We start from the raw sequence: 13,373 nt of genomic DNA, 5'->3' as shown, positions 1-13,373 counted from the left end.
TCTCTGTCTCCTCTGCGATGTATTCCAGGATCAGGAAATTCTCCAACCAGAACTATCCCTGCCCCTCACTGCAAAAATCTCCTCAATCGATTCTCTAGCAACTACTATGTTGCCCTCTCTGAGAAATTCTATCTCTTGATGTCTCACTCGTGTTTTCCAAATGCCCATCAAGCCTCCTCTTATAATCTTTTCGTTGAGAACCAACGGCCCAAATTAGATTTTAATCAATGGCTCAGATCATTTTGGCTTGATCCTCGTCTTCTTCTAGAGGCTTCACTCCCAGTTTGATTAATACCCTTTAATTATTTTAATTTCCTAAGTTTAGACTTAGGCACCCATTAAAAATAATTAATTATTTTAATAAAACTATCTCCAGGTGAAATTTCCCAAAATGATTTCTGGGTTTTGTGGAATACATGTGTTCAAGCCTCCTTGCAAATTTTGAAACTTAGAGTACATCCAATGCTACTAGAAATCAACACATTGAAGCTTGGGTATATATCCACTGATGAACAGGTAGCATACATTCTCACCAAGTCTTTGCAAAGAGGCAAGCATGTTTTCTTCAGAGACAGGATGGGAGTGGTGAGCAACACCTTCCTCGATAAGAGCGGGTGTTGGAAATAGTACTAAAGAGAGATGTTACTAGGCATTTATCCCTTTTAGCAAGCATGTTTTCTTTAGAGACAGGATGGGAGTGGTGAGCAACACCTTCCTCGATAAGAGCGGGTGTTGGAAATAGTACCAAAGGGAGGTGTTACTAGGCATTTATCCCTTTTAGCCTAATGAACACATTAATTACTTTTGTCTTGGTGGCATTTATGGGTTATATTAATGTCATGGGTGGAAAAGGTACTTCGAAGTGTTGTACCATATATTTTTTGTAATATTAAAATCACTTGTACTTTATAAAGTGACTTTATGTGTAAGATACATAGTGCACTTTTCTAATATTAAAGTGAGTTGAAAAATCACTTTATGAGAAAAATAGAAAAGACACAACTTGAAAAAAGTACTAGGAGACTTTTAAGTAATGGAGCCAATGTGTGAAGAGGGTCATTTGGGAGAATTGATCTCAACCACACATCTTGAGATTTGGAGATTTAATCTCAACCATTGGATCCTAAATTTAAGGATTCAATCTTTTCCAAGGAGACAAAAGAGGGAAAAGGGATCTCATTCTTCACTTCACACTTGAGAGAGAGCATGAGGAGAAAAAAAGAGAGAAAACTTCAAGGAGAAATTGCAGCTAAGAAAGGAGGGTTCGAATTCCAAGAGGGGAGCTGAACTAGAGCATGATTTTGAAGCGAAGAGGCACGAAAATCGAGGAGGCGGACTGCACAAATTTCAAGGGTTTGAAACACAATTTTCGAGGAGAATTGGGCACAAATTTCAGGACAATCAGCGCAAATTTTGTGGAGGAATTCAGTGACTGTTTGGCACGAAAATCTAGGCAAAACAGTGACTATTAAGCACAAAATTCGAGGCAACAATTACACAGTTATCGAGGCAGAGAATTTAATGCAGAAATTCTGCGAATGTATTTTTGTGAAAATCTGAAAATTACAGTAGGCACAAATTTCCACAAATTTGCATTTAATGCTACAGCTGAAAAGAGAGATAAGTATTGTGTTTATTTTATGTAATTAGTCTAAATTTTTCAAGCAATAAAATCCTCCTTTGAAGACTGGTTTTCCCCAAGAGGCTGTAGGGGTTTTCTGGGGTAAACCTGACCAAAAATAAGTGTCTCATATGTGTGAATGCTTGCCGAAATTATGTGTTAATTTTCAGCTGATAGGAAAGTGAAAAATAATAGTACTCTTTAATGTTTGCAATGAATGCATACTGAAATTTATATCAACATGACAAAACATGTGAGTTGGGCCTAAACAAACACATGCAAAATTGTAAATTGAATTAAAGGTGCAAATCATAAATTTCCTACACTTACAGACCACCACTGGTGACCAGATTATTTTAAGTGGCATGATTTTCCTTGACTAACGGTGATGAGTCAACTCACATTTACAAATAGCAGCTAGTAATAGTTGTTCTTACTGCTCGTTGACAACAGAGTTATGATAGGTTTTGGCACCTTTGAAAAAAGAAGATCAGGAAAACACTATTTCATTTTTTTCGTAAGAGGAATGTGTTCAGCCTTAATGAGCAAATCCCACAGCAGTAACATTTTCAATGTCCCGCAGGATGATTGTCAGACACTTGGAGTACAATTTCCACAACTGAGGAGGAAGATCATCACCATCACAGTAAGTTTTCTTCAATTGGACAAATTCAAGTTTTTGAATAGATTCATCATCATTTTCTTGATTGGAGGACAATTTCCACAGCTGAGGAGGAAGATTATCACCATCACAGTACGTTTTCTTCAATATGAAAAATTCAAGTTTTTGAATAGATTCATCATCATTTTCTTGATTGCTAGTGTTATTTTTCCTAGAAAACATATATTGGCCACAGTGATGGGACACTCATTTTGTATGAATTGTTTGCATATGATGTCTTAATATTAATGGGCAACCAAGATAATAAGCTATGATTTTTCAGTCATGAATGGCATTTCTGTGCTGCATAGTATTTGTTTTGAATAATGTGTGTCCGTTGGGACATCTATGAATCTGTGCTGTAAGAAAAGTGTTCTAAAAAAATTGTGGTATTCGTGTCTGTTTTCATATCCATATTCCTATCCTGGTCACATAGGTTACGACTGAGGGACTAGGTTGTTTCCGCCAAATTCTCTTTGTAACAAACACCACTTCATGTGTGGGACTGCTTGTCCTTATACAATAGACATAGAGCGGTTTCGTTTGAAGCAGAAGTGCTATGAAAAGGGGTCACTGCACAACCAGTCCCTTTTCTACACAATTGTAGTCATCCTTTTGAGATCAGAAATCTCACCCCAGAGTCATATTGAAGGTAGAACATTTTTGGCGTTATGGTTTCAAGATTGAAAGCAGTAATCCATGGTCATAATATATGGCATAAGTTATAACAAATTTAATCCATCACTCTCTAACGGCCAATTTTGTACACAAGTAGGAGTTGTTTCAGCATTCTCACAACTCATTATTGCTGGGTTGTACGTTTTGAGTCCCATTGGCCGACTGTTTTGGTCATTGGTAGACATTAATAGAACTGTCTCATCCCATCTCTCTAACGAGCCGTAGTTTAGCTGGCCTTGACTTGCAAAGAAGAAACTAATTAAGCCCTCAAATTTGGCAGTTGATGGAAGCACATCAGAATAAATCTGTTTTTTCCACCATTAAATTGCGTCACATAACGTGCCGTAGTTTAGCTGGCCTTGACTTGCAAAGAAGAAACTAATTAAGCCCTCAAATTTGGCAGTTGTTGGAAGCACATCAGAATAAATCTGTTTTTTTCCAGCATTAAATCGCGTCACATAAATCGTGTATGCTACCACAAGTCATGTTTACTCGGCGGAATAAGCGATCTTGGATTGAAAAGTATGTTGTTTCCTCTTGTGTAGATTTTTATAATAATAAAGTGGCTTTGGAGTTTGGACTACTTATTAGGGAGGAACAGTAAGCATGGTCTAATTGCTACTACAAGGGTTTTATAGAAAGCATTATAATTCGCTGCAATTATAATAGCAGTATATAAACACCAGACCGAGATGATAATTACACCCAGGGAAGTGAAGTCTCTTCTGCGGCCAGGGCGGAGAGGGGGATCTATCGACTCTTTGTGTGTCGGTGGTTGTGTACGTAACAATGCATTAATCTAAGCAATGTATTAGGTGGGTTGAATTTGGATACTAGTCTTATCTAAACCCCGGTATGATATGTACCTCTTCGCAAGTTAAGAAGGTCGCAGATGAATAAGTCAAGTTTATCAAAACCTCGAAATGGATATCAGACCCCAGTTTAGATGGGTCTGTGCTCGTTTCACACACTGCATAACTATGGTAAAAACAAATCCTCGGTTGCCCAATGTATTTGAAATCATTGTGATTCTATTTGAAGTAAAGGAGGACTAAATGACTCCAGCTCATATAGACGAATAATTCAATCTTTGTGGGAGCAAAACCATGTTCAGATAACCCCATTTAAGGGAACAGAGACCCTGAATGCGAAACAGACACAAAATTCCCTACCATACTATAGCTAATTTTTAAGTTCCATGGACACCCAAAAGCTGCATAGACAAATCAACAAGCAAAACCATATGACTAAGAGACCAAATTCTGGAGAATGAGACTTACCGCTTCTAGAGCGAGAGATGGATTCCCTTGATTGATGTACTGGCGAGCCAAAGCAAGCAGAGAAGGAATAGAGTTTGTCATCATTTGGCTGTTTTCTGTGTTTACTCCTTCCAAATCCATGTTTGCCATCCACTTCTCCAACAGGTAAAGACGCGATAACAATTCATCTCCTCATATTGCAATGGTGGTACTCTTTCTCGATGTATCTAGCACATTCAAGCAGCACAGATTCTAGCATCTTCATTACTATTCCTATATAAATTGTATAAAAACGAAAATTACACCAAGAAACTTGATAATGCTTCGGTTTCGAAATTCCTCGAATTGGTTTGCTTTATTACTGCGTATGAATTATATTTCATTGCTGTCGCTGACGTAACTGGGCAAAGAAAAGCAACGAAATAATATTTTAATACAGAATCAACCCAACCGCTATATCTCTCGAATCGTGATTTCCTCCCCAACCCGGATCGAGTTTTTGATTTTTTAATTTGGGCATAGGATGATAAGAGGGTTTTGATTTAAGTTATAAGAAATAATGAAAATTATTTTGGTTAATGTATTTGGCTCTTTTTTAATGAAGCCTTGGCTTTTTGACAAACCTCTCGCTAAATAGATTATCCTATGAGCTAGCTGCCAGAATATTTGCATAACTTTCTCTGTTGTCTTTGAAAGTCTCACATTCTAAAATGAAATGCTTTTTTCCACACTTCTTTTAGCCTTTTCCAACACCGTGATACACAACAGCGTCGATGAGAATTAGTCTTTAACTGAGCAATAAGAATTTTGGCTCTCTAAGAAATTATGGCCTCTATGTACGCCTTTTGTTGATGACTCTGACTGGGATTAAACACTTTGATATAGTACTTTTTCTTTCTCCCAAGCTCCTTATCCCAAGTATGCTTGTGGAACTTATCCATAACAAAAGTTTTTATCTCTTTATTGTTTATGGGACATGTGTTCAAGCATATAACCATAAAAAAATTATTTGTAGATTTTTTATTATTGTTAAAGTTTATGGCAGTGAACATATTCTCTTTTTTTTTCAAGTGCAAATGTTACTTTTTTGTTATTCAAGCATAATAATAAAAAAGTACAGACATTCTTACAAAACGGTAAGCTTAAACAGCTAGAAAAAACTAGTTTTTTGACTACCTTGTAGAGGCAAGTTTCAGCTATGCATCTAAAAGTATATCAATATCAACTGCTATGTATCTGAATCTATGTATCTATATTAGTTGATATGTGAAAGGTAATTGTTAATAACTATAATATGAGACACCCTTCTCCATATGTTTACATGGCTAAATATACATGAGTAGAAATAATGAGGAGAAACCCATCAAATAAGATTCGTTCTCCTTTAAATGTTTTGTACATGGAGAGAAGAGGAAAGAGTTTGCTTGTTCATTGAATGAATTCAGTCTAGAAGAATTGTATGAGCTGATTGAACAATATTTTCGGTGAGTTCTTCATAGTAAATAATGTATGGATCCATTTTGAGAGCTAATTGACAAACTGTTAGTAGTTGTATTGAACTCTTTGTAGATGTGCTAGAAATTTATCTCCTGGAAGTCCTTCTTCTTCTCTTATATTTTCTTCTTCCATCCTGCAAGATTGAGAACTTCTAAATTAGCTTTCCCCGCCAACCAATCAATCACACACTTGGAATCTCCCAAGATTTGTATATTTTTTATGTTCTTTGCATAAGGCAGGTCCAGAAGAACCTAGGCAACAATTATTTTTGCCTTTATGTTTGTGTCAGCCCCAAGTCCAACTCTGAATAGTAATTATTTTCTTTATGTCATTTTGATCGCCTCCCCCTCGACAAAAAGAATCTTGGGATGCACCATCGAAAAATCCAATCGGATGCTTCTAGGACAGACAAGGAAATTTAATTCTTCTCGGTTTTGTCTGGTGAGGAAGCTGGTAGTACTCCCTGTAAAAAGCTACAATCCTAGAAGAGAGATAAGGGATATTCAACCTTGCATTCTTGAAGATTATCTTATTTCTTTGAAGCCATATGTTCCATGCCACAAACATGGGAAGAGAAGGATGTTGCTTAAATTTTCTCATCCAATACTGAAGAAAATCCTCAAAGGAGGTCTGTTTGGGAAACTCCCTTATGTCTATGTTTTTCAAAACTAGTTGCAATATAGACTTAGCATATTGGCATCCAATAAAGATGTGGTCCACCGATTCATCATGCTCTCTGTAAAGGTAGCAATAATTGGGGCTTGCAAATCTTCTTTTTTGTAGGTTCTGCCAGGTCAGGATTTTATTATGCAGAACAAGCCAAGCAAAGCACTTAAGTTTGTTTGGAATGTGCCACTTCGAGATGTTGATGGAACGCCACCTGATATCCTTCTTCATATCTGAATTTGCAATAGCTTTATAAGCCAAATTTGCTTTAATCTTCCCCACAGATAGATCCCAACTCCAAACCAGTTGATCTTCTGAATTATTTAGACATATCCCATTCAAATTCAGCTATTTAATGAAGGTGTTCCATTCTCCAACCAAAGGGCCATCCGATTCTAAGTCTAAAGAAGTCAACCATTTGCTCCTATTGGTTGCATCATTTAACAATTTTATGCCTTTTGTATCCAAATTGAGCATTAGTTCAGGAGATAAATTATATACCTCTTTCCCTCCTATGAAGGGGTCTTTTCCCAAGATCACCTTTTTCCCATCCCCCACCTTCCAAGCCAACCATTTATAAAGGAAGGGAAAGGAGTCCATAAGAGCTTTTGAGGCTATGGATACTCTTTTATCATACTTTTTTGTTGTTCCTCTAATCCAATCCACCACCAACTGTTTTTTTAAGTACTTCTCCTTAATCACTTTACTCCAAAGCCCTCCTTCAAACAGTCCTCTCCGCAAATTTTTTAAGTCCAATGCTTTTCCAAAACAATTAAGTTTTTTGAATCCCCAACCTCCATAAAATTTTCGTTTGGCAAGGGCAGTCCAGCTAGCAAGGTGAATTCCTTCTTTATTCCTTTTACCAGTCTAAATAAAGATGAACATTTTTTGTCTGATGTTGTTGAGAATTGATTTTGGAATTTTGGAAATAGCAAGCCAAAATACTAGGATATTTTCTAGCACAAATTTAACAAGGATCATTCTTCCCCCCAAGTAAAGCTAGTTATAGCACCAAAGGCTAATATTTTGGTCAATTTTCTTGAGGAGCCACTTCCAGTCCTCTAATTGATATCCATTTGGCTTCAAAAAGAAGCCAAGATATTTGAAACCAGAGACTATGGTAGCCATTTAATAAGGCATAATAGACTGAATGGAAGAAAGGAGGCCTTCATTGGTTGAGTTGTGGTAGAAAGCATGTTTTTTAGCACTAATTTCCATACCAGAAGCCTCACAAAAGATTCTCATGGCCCTAGATAAGGCCTGTCATTCCAAAATAGATCCAACTCCGAGCAACAGAACATCATCCAAGAACAAAAGGTGGGTGATGAATTGATCACATGAGAACTTAATGCCTTTGATGTTACCGTTTTGTTTTTCTTCCAGAAGCAACAGACTCAGACCTTCCATCACTAGAAAAAAAATTAAGCGAGACAAGGGACATCCCTTTCTAAGTCCTCTTGAGCTGGAGAAGTTTTTAGGAGAGTCATTGATTAGAATTGAGAAATTTGTTGAAGAGACAAAACCCATAATCCAGTTTGTAGTCTCCAATCCCAAGCTTATTTGGAGAAGGATTAATCGAAGAAAGGTTCAGTTTACTTTATCGAAGGCCTTATTCAAAGTCTCCAGCGTACATATTCTACTTTCTTTAGACTGTATTTGTAATTTTTTATGAAGAAGTATATGGCAAAGAAGTAGTTTTTGGAGAAAATTTGTGTGAAAAAGAGTTGAAATGTCTAACGTTTTAGGGAAACACTTCACTCATCATCACAAATAAGAAGCTAAATTCATAGGTGAAGAAGGAAAGAGATTTAACCTATAAGGAGTGTGCTAGAGACATTAGGAAATTACTTAATTGAAGTATTATTAGAAAATGTTTTTATCATTCCAAAAAATAATAATAATAATTAATAATTCAATTTAGAACAATAATAATAATTTATTAAGCCCCCGGGGGCCAACTCAATTAGCGATGGTCGTGAAAATGAAGTGTTATGTGTAAGGAGGTATAAAGCTCAAATCCCCCAATTCACCTATGCCTACGGAAGAAGCATACATAGGCACCTAGAGGTCATAGTGGTAGCAAACCCCTTGCAAACCTATAGTTGTCTGTAATAGTTCCTGCAATAGCCTATGATAACTCATGTAGCAACCTGCAACAATTTCTATAGAAACCTGTGTTTTCTTACTATTGCATGCACTTCGTCGACAGAGATACTACTATTGTTTTGTTCTCAAAATGATGGTGATCACAAAGTATAGTGTAGTAACGAGTTGGTAGGGACGGGACTTGTGTGCATTGCTTATCTATCTAATCTACCACTCCACTCCCTGACGTAAACCTTATTTGTACTGTCCACTTCGATTGTTAAATCATAAAAAGACAATGACCATTATTTCAAATAAGTCAAGGAGATAAGCTCATTTGTCTTACTTGCCTCTAATATGTGGGAATAGAACTTTAGAAAAGTGGGTGTTGAACTGTTCATTAAATTTTTGTTGTTAACCTATTTGAACCTTGATTGGCACAAAATGACAATTTTTACTATGCTTTAGACGAATTCAAAGAGATTTTGGGGCTCCATACCTTGTGTTTACCTTTTGGAAGCTTTGGTGTTGATGAATGCCATGGCTATAGGTGCTTTCAAAGACTGGGTTGGTGTTGGTTGTTGTGTACAACTCATCCTGTAGTTGTCTATAGGGATCTTGTAGTTGCTTAAGACCTCTTCATCAATCATGGAGGGTGATTATGGAGCTATGGAGTTTGTTGGAGAATACAATCCCCTCAGAGGGCTCCTTATGTGCTAAAAAAGTTGGGTTTGTAAGGTCTTTGCAACATGCTACAATATTATGTAGTTTCATATAGTAGGCACAAAGGCCTTTCAAGCTAAGTGAAAAATCTCCTCAAGTGACGTAGGCTACTTGATAATTCAAATGGATGAAGGAAATGTGGATGAAGAAGGTTTTGAGTCAAAATTTAATGAAAAAGTGAAAGAAATAGACTACTTTAGGGTGGAATAGGGCAAATAGTGAGAGGAGCACATTTGTGAAGTTTGGACATGGAAAGGAAAATTATTAGGACATTGTTGGTGCACTTCTCTGGACAAGATACTAAAAAAAGATTGAATGTGTAGGTTTTTTAGAGACGAGTCTTTCTTGTAGCAGTTTTGGACTTTCTTAAAGCATTTCATGAATGTTGCAGAAAACTTATGAAAAGTGAGGAATATCAGAGGGATGATGTTGAGAATGATGTAAGGGAATGGAAAACAATATAAGGATACCTACTAGGCCAACCTTGAAGCAATCTATGCTAATGACTTGAAATGGTTGCCAACCTATCATTTTTTATTTTTATTTTTTGCAGTATGTCTATTTTGGTTGACCTTATTGATGTTTCTCCTTCTGTTGTGGGGCAATTTGTTCCTACACTAAAATCAATATGAGAGATCAACATGATTTTGATTTTCTTTTCTTTTATTTTCGTTTTCCTCTTCTTCTTTTTTCTTTCTTTTTTTCCTTTTTTTAGGGGGGCTTAATGGCTACGTCATGGAGGTCTTCAGCTAGTGAACCTACTTCCGAAGCTCCTCAAAAGAGGTTTCACCTCGAGCTTTATTCTCTTTCTATTTCTTTTTTAACTCATTGACTACCTCATGGAGGTTTTTAGCAAAGGATCCTATCTCAAGCACCTCAAAGGAGGTTTTCACTTGAGATTTTTTTTTTATTTTTTTCCTTTGCTTTTCCATTGATCAAGAGTTGGATGAATTGCCCACACTAGAGCTATAAATCACATTCAGTTCCTTACTTATTCAAATTGTAAATCCATCCCTGGAAAGAGGCTTCCTGTAAACTTTCAATCTGTAACATTCGCTAACAGTGGGGTTTGCTCCTCATATATAGTCTTGATTGTGATAGAGCCATTGTCATAGCATTTTTCCACTAGGCAAGGCTCCAACCATTTGGTCATGAAATTTCCTTTGAAATCCTTAAACCTAGTTCAATCATACAAGAGAGCCCAATCACCCTCTTGGAAGGCTTTGGTTTTGATGTATTTATCATGTTATATTTTCCTTTCTAGTTGGACAACCTTATTATGTAACAAAGCCTACATCCTATACTTATCCAAGGCATTTAGTTGTTGTATTCTATCGATCTATTCTTTGACAAAATCCATATCTTGTTTAGAGGTCATCCTCAAAGTATGATATTCAAACTCAAATGGTAATAAAGCCTTCTTCCCATAAACTTGCTGATAGGGGGTGAAACCAGTGGTGGTTTCTAAATACTATTGTAGGCCCAGATGGCTTCAACAAGCCTTTTTTCCTGGTCTTTATTGTTGTCACTAATTACCTTAGTAAGAGTGTTCTCTAAGGCTTTGTTAGTGACCTCTACTTGCCCATTTGCTTAGGAGAAGTAGGGAGCAGATTTTTGGTGGCGAATGTGATGTTGCTTCATTATTTTGTCAATTGGGTTGGAAGTAAATAGAGTGCCTTGATCTGTCACTAACTCTCTTGGAAAACCAAACTCATAGAAAACATTTTCTCTCAAGAACTTAACTACATTTTTCTCTATGGTTTCCTTTACTACTTTTACTTCAACCCATTTTGTTAAGTAATCAACTCATACAATGATGTAATTTTTTTGTCTAATAGGACTAATGAAGCCCATGCCCCACTTCTCAAACAGTTAAAAAGACACTTGAGGTTGAAGGGGAATTTCATCCTTCCTTATAGTCTTCCCCATTCTTTGTCACTCATCACATTGTGCAATGCATCTTTAGGCATATTTATGAAGAGTTGGCCAAAAGTATCTTGCTTGCAAGATCTTGTAGGTTGTCCTTCTTGTAGCAATATGACCTCCACATGTGGCCCATCAAGACAAGATGAGAGGATGTCATAGACCTCATCCTCCCTTACACATCTTCTTAAAACCTGATGAGGTCCCAATTTGAAGAGGCTTCCCTCAATCCAAGTATCGAATGCACTTTGTCTAATGATTATGCATTTCTCCCTTGAAAACAAGTGAGGAGGGAGTTGGCCAATGGCCAGATAGTTGGAAATGTTAGCAAATCATGTAGAGAGAAGTGAGATGGAAAAAATATGTTCATCTGGGAGTTGATCATCAACAATCCCTTCATCTATAGAAAATGTTAATCTTGACAAGAAATCTGCAACAACATTTTTCTTTCCCTGGATTTTCAACAATGATTAAGTCAAACTAAAAGCAATAGTTTCCTAATTATCCTAACATTTACATCTAGTTCATTAATCAATTATTTAATTCCTACATGGTTATTATGTACAAAGACTTGGTAACAAGTAATATAGTGTATAAACTTATTCAAGAGTATAAAACAATGAGGAATTCATTTTCAGTTACAGTGTAATTCAATTCAACCTTTGATAGATTCTTACTAATTATGTAGATTGCATAAGGAAGTTTATCCTCAAGTTCACCTAAAGCTGCTCCAATTTCTCTCTCGGATTCATCTGTGTGAATGTGAAAAGGAAAGGTCTAATAATGACCTCTGCGAATAGGTTTTTCCATTAACTTTTCTTTTATGTTCTCAAATACTTGTTTGTATGGATCTATCCAACAAAACTCGACATCTTTGGTCAGAAAGAAAAACAAAGGAGAGGTGATCTTACTGAAATTCTTTATGAACCTCCTATAGTATCTTGCAAGGTTTAAGAAGCTTTTGACATTTGTTTGTTTTTGAAGGATAGGAAGGTGTTTGATTATTTCCACCTTACTAGGATCCACTTGAGTTCATTTTGAGGAGAGGAAATGTCCTAGAACAACTCCCTCATTTATTAGGAATAAGCATTTTTCATGGCTTAAAGAGAGGTTCATGTCTCGACATCTTTGCAAGACCTTGCTAAGATTGGGGAAACATTATTGAAAGTCATTCTTGTGACATCCCTTGGTTAATATTCCCTCATTGTAAATAATTGTATTTATTTAAAAGGCTAAGAGAAAGGGACATAGATTCCAGATTGCTTGGGGAGGGAGATTGCTTAAAGAAATGGTTAGTTTAAATGCATCAACCATCGTTGGTTGAGAAGTTAATGGGTTGACTAGGCAATAAATAAGAAAAAGACAGGGTCACGTGTCTGTTGACTCTAACATCAAGTAATAGAGGACAAAAATATTAAGTAAGGAATGAGTTGCATTGTCCATGAGATGACCTCGTGGGACCTCAGAAAGCAACAGATGGTTGTTCTATTAGGCAAGCATGAAATGAAATATGTGGAAAAGGAAGAAAAGTATTCACACATATGCAAGGCAGGAAACGAACCCTGTTTTTCTCTCATGCATGTGCAGTGGAGCGGGAGAATAATGGTAAAAACTGGGAGAAAAATTCCTCTAAGGGAAAAGGTGGACAAAAATAGAACAATGATAAAGACCATAAGGATCGAGCTCTAGAGAAAGTGAACTAGCTGAGGAACACTCAGAGAGAGGCTTGTTGGGTGAAAACATTATATAGAGTAGTGGGTTGCTTGAAGGTTGAAGAACCCACTAGAAGCTTGTGGATTAGTGAACCTACTGAATTGGGAAGAGACACTCAAGTACTTGTGAGGGCTAATGAACCACCAGGAGTTGCCTTGGGGCTGAAGCTCTGGTGCTTGACTCACTAATGAACTACCTGGAGAGGTGATCTCTTTACCCATCAATAGCTTATCCACTGATGAACCTTCCCTTGATGTGGATTTTTCTCTCCTAAAAATGTGTTGAAACTCTATGTACTGCGATATCTTAGAATGGGTGTTATTCATGTCTGTAAAGTCTGGAAGACTGGGCAAAATTTTGTGTAACTGGTGGGTGAAAGCATAGTAATCTTGTGACATCTTCTTTCAGCTGTTAAAATTGGTTAAGCTCCCTCTCGAAATCACTCCACCTCAAGCACTGGAATCTGGCTTGGGGGTGACAACAACAAGTAATTGTAGTTGTGCCTTGTCTATGGTTGGGTGGAGAGTTAGAGTCCCACTCTTAGTTG

At 36.8% G+C, this 13,373-nt stretch overlaps 1 protein-coding gene across 1 annotated transcript in view; it reads right to left on the bottom strand.

Annotated features, from left to right (window-relative positions):
• LOC149207832 (uncharacterized) overlaps positions 1-4,626 on the bottom strand; it is a 118,916-nt gene extending 114,290 nt beyond the window's left edge. The window contains exon 1 of the mRNA XM_089395860.1: positions 4,241-4,626. Coding sequence (XP_089251986.1) covers positions 4,241-4,369 — 129 coding nt within the window. The 5' untranslated portion in view covers positions 4,370-4,626. The remainder of the gene's footprint in view (positions 1-4,240) is intronic.
• Positions 4,627-13,373: the final 8,747 nt, after the last annotated feature.

Source organism: Pinus tabuliformis, chromosome 1_2, assembly GCF_031772625.1.
Source record: "Pinus tabuliformis cultivar Carrire ecotype Pingquan chromosome 1_2, CPIR1, whole genome shotgun sequence".
Lineage (NCBI taxonomy): Eukaryota > Viridiplantae > Streptophyta > Pinopsida > Pinales > Pinaceae > Pinus > Pinus tabuliformis.
The sequence above is the reverse complement of the archived record's forward strand: the minus strand, read 5'-3'. Positions and strand labels throughout refer to the sequence as shown.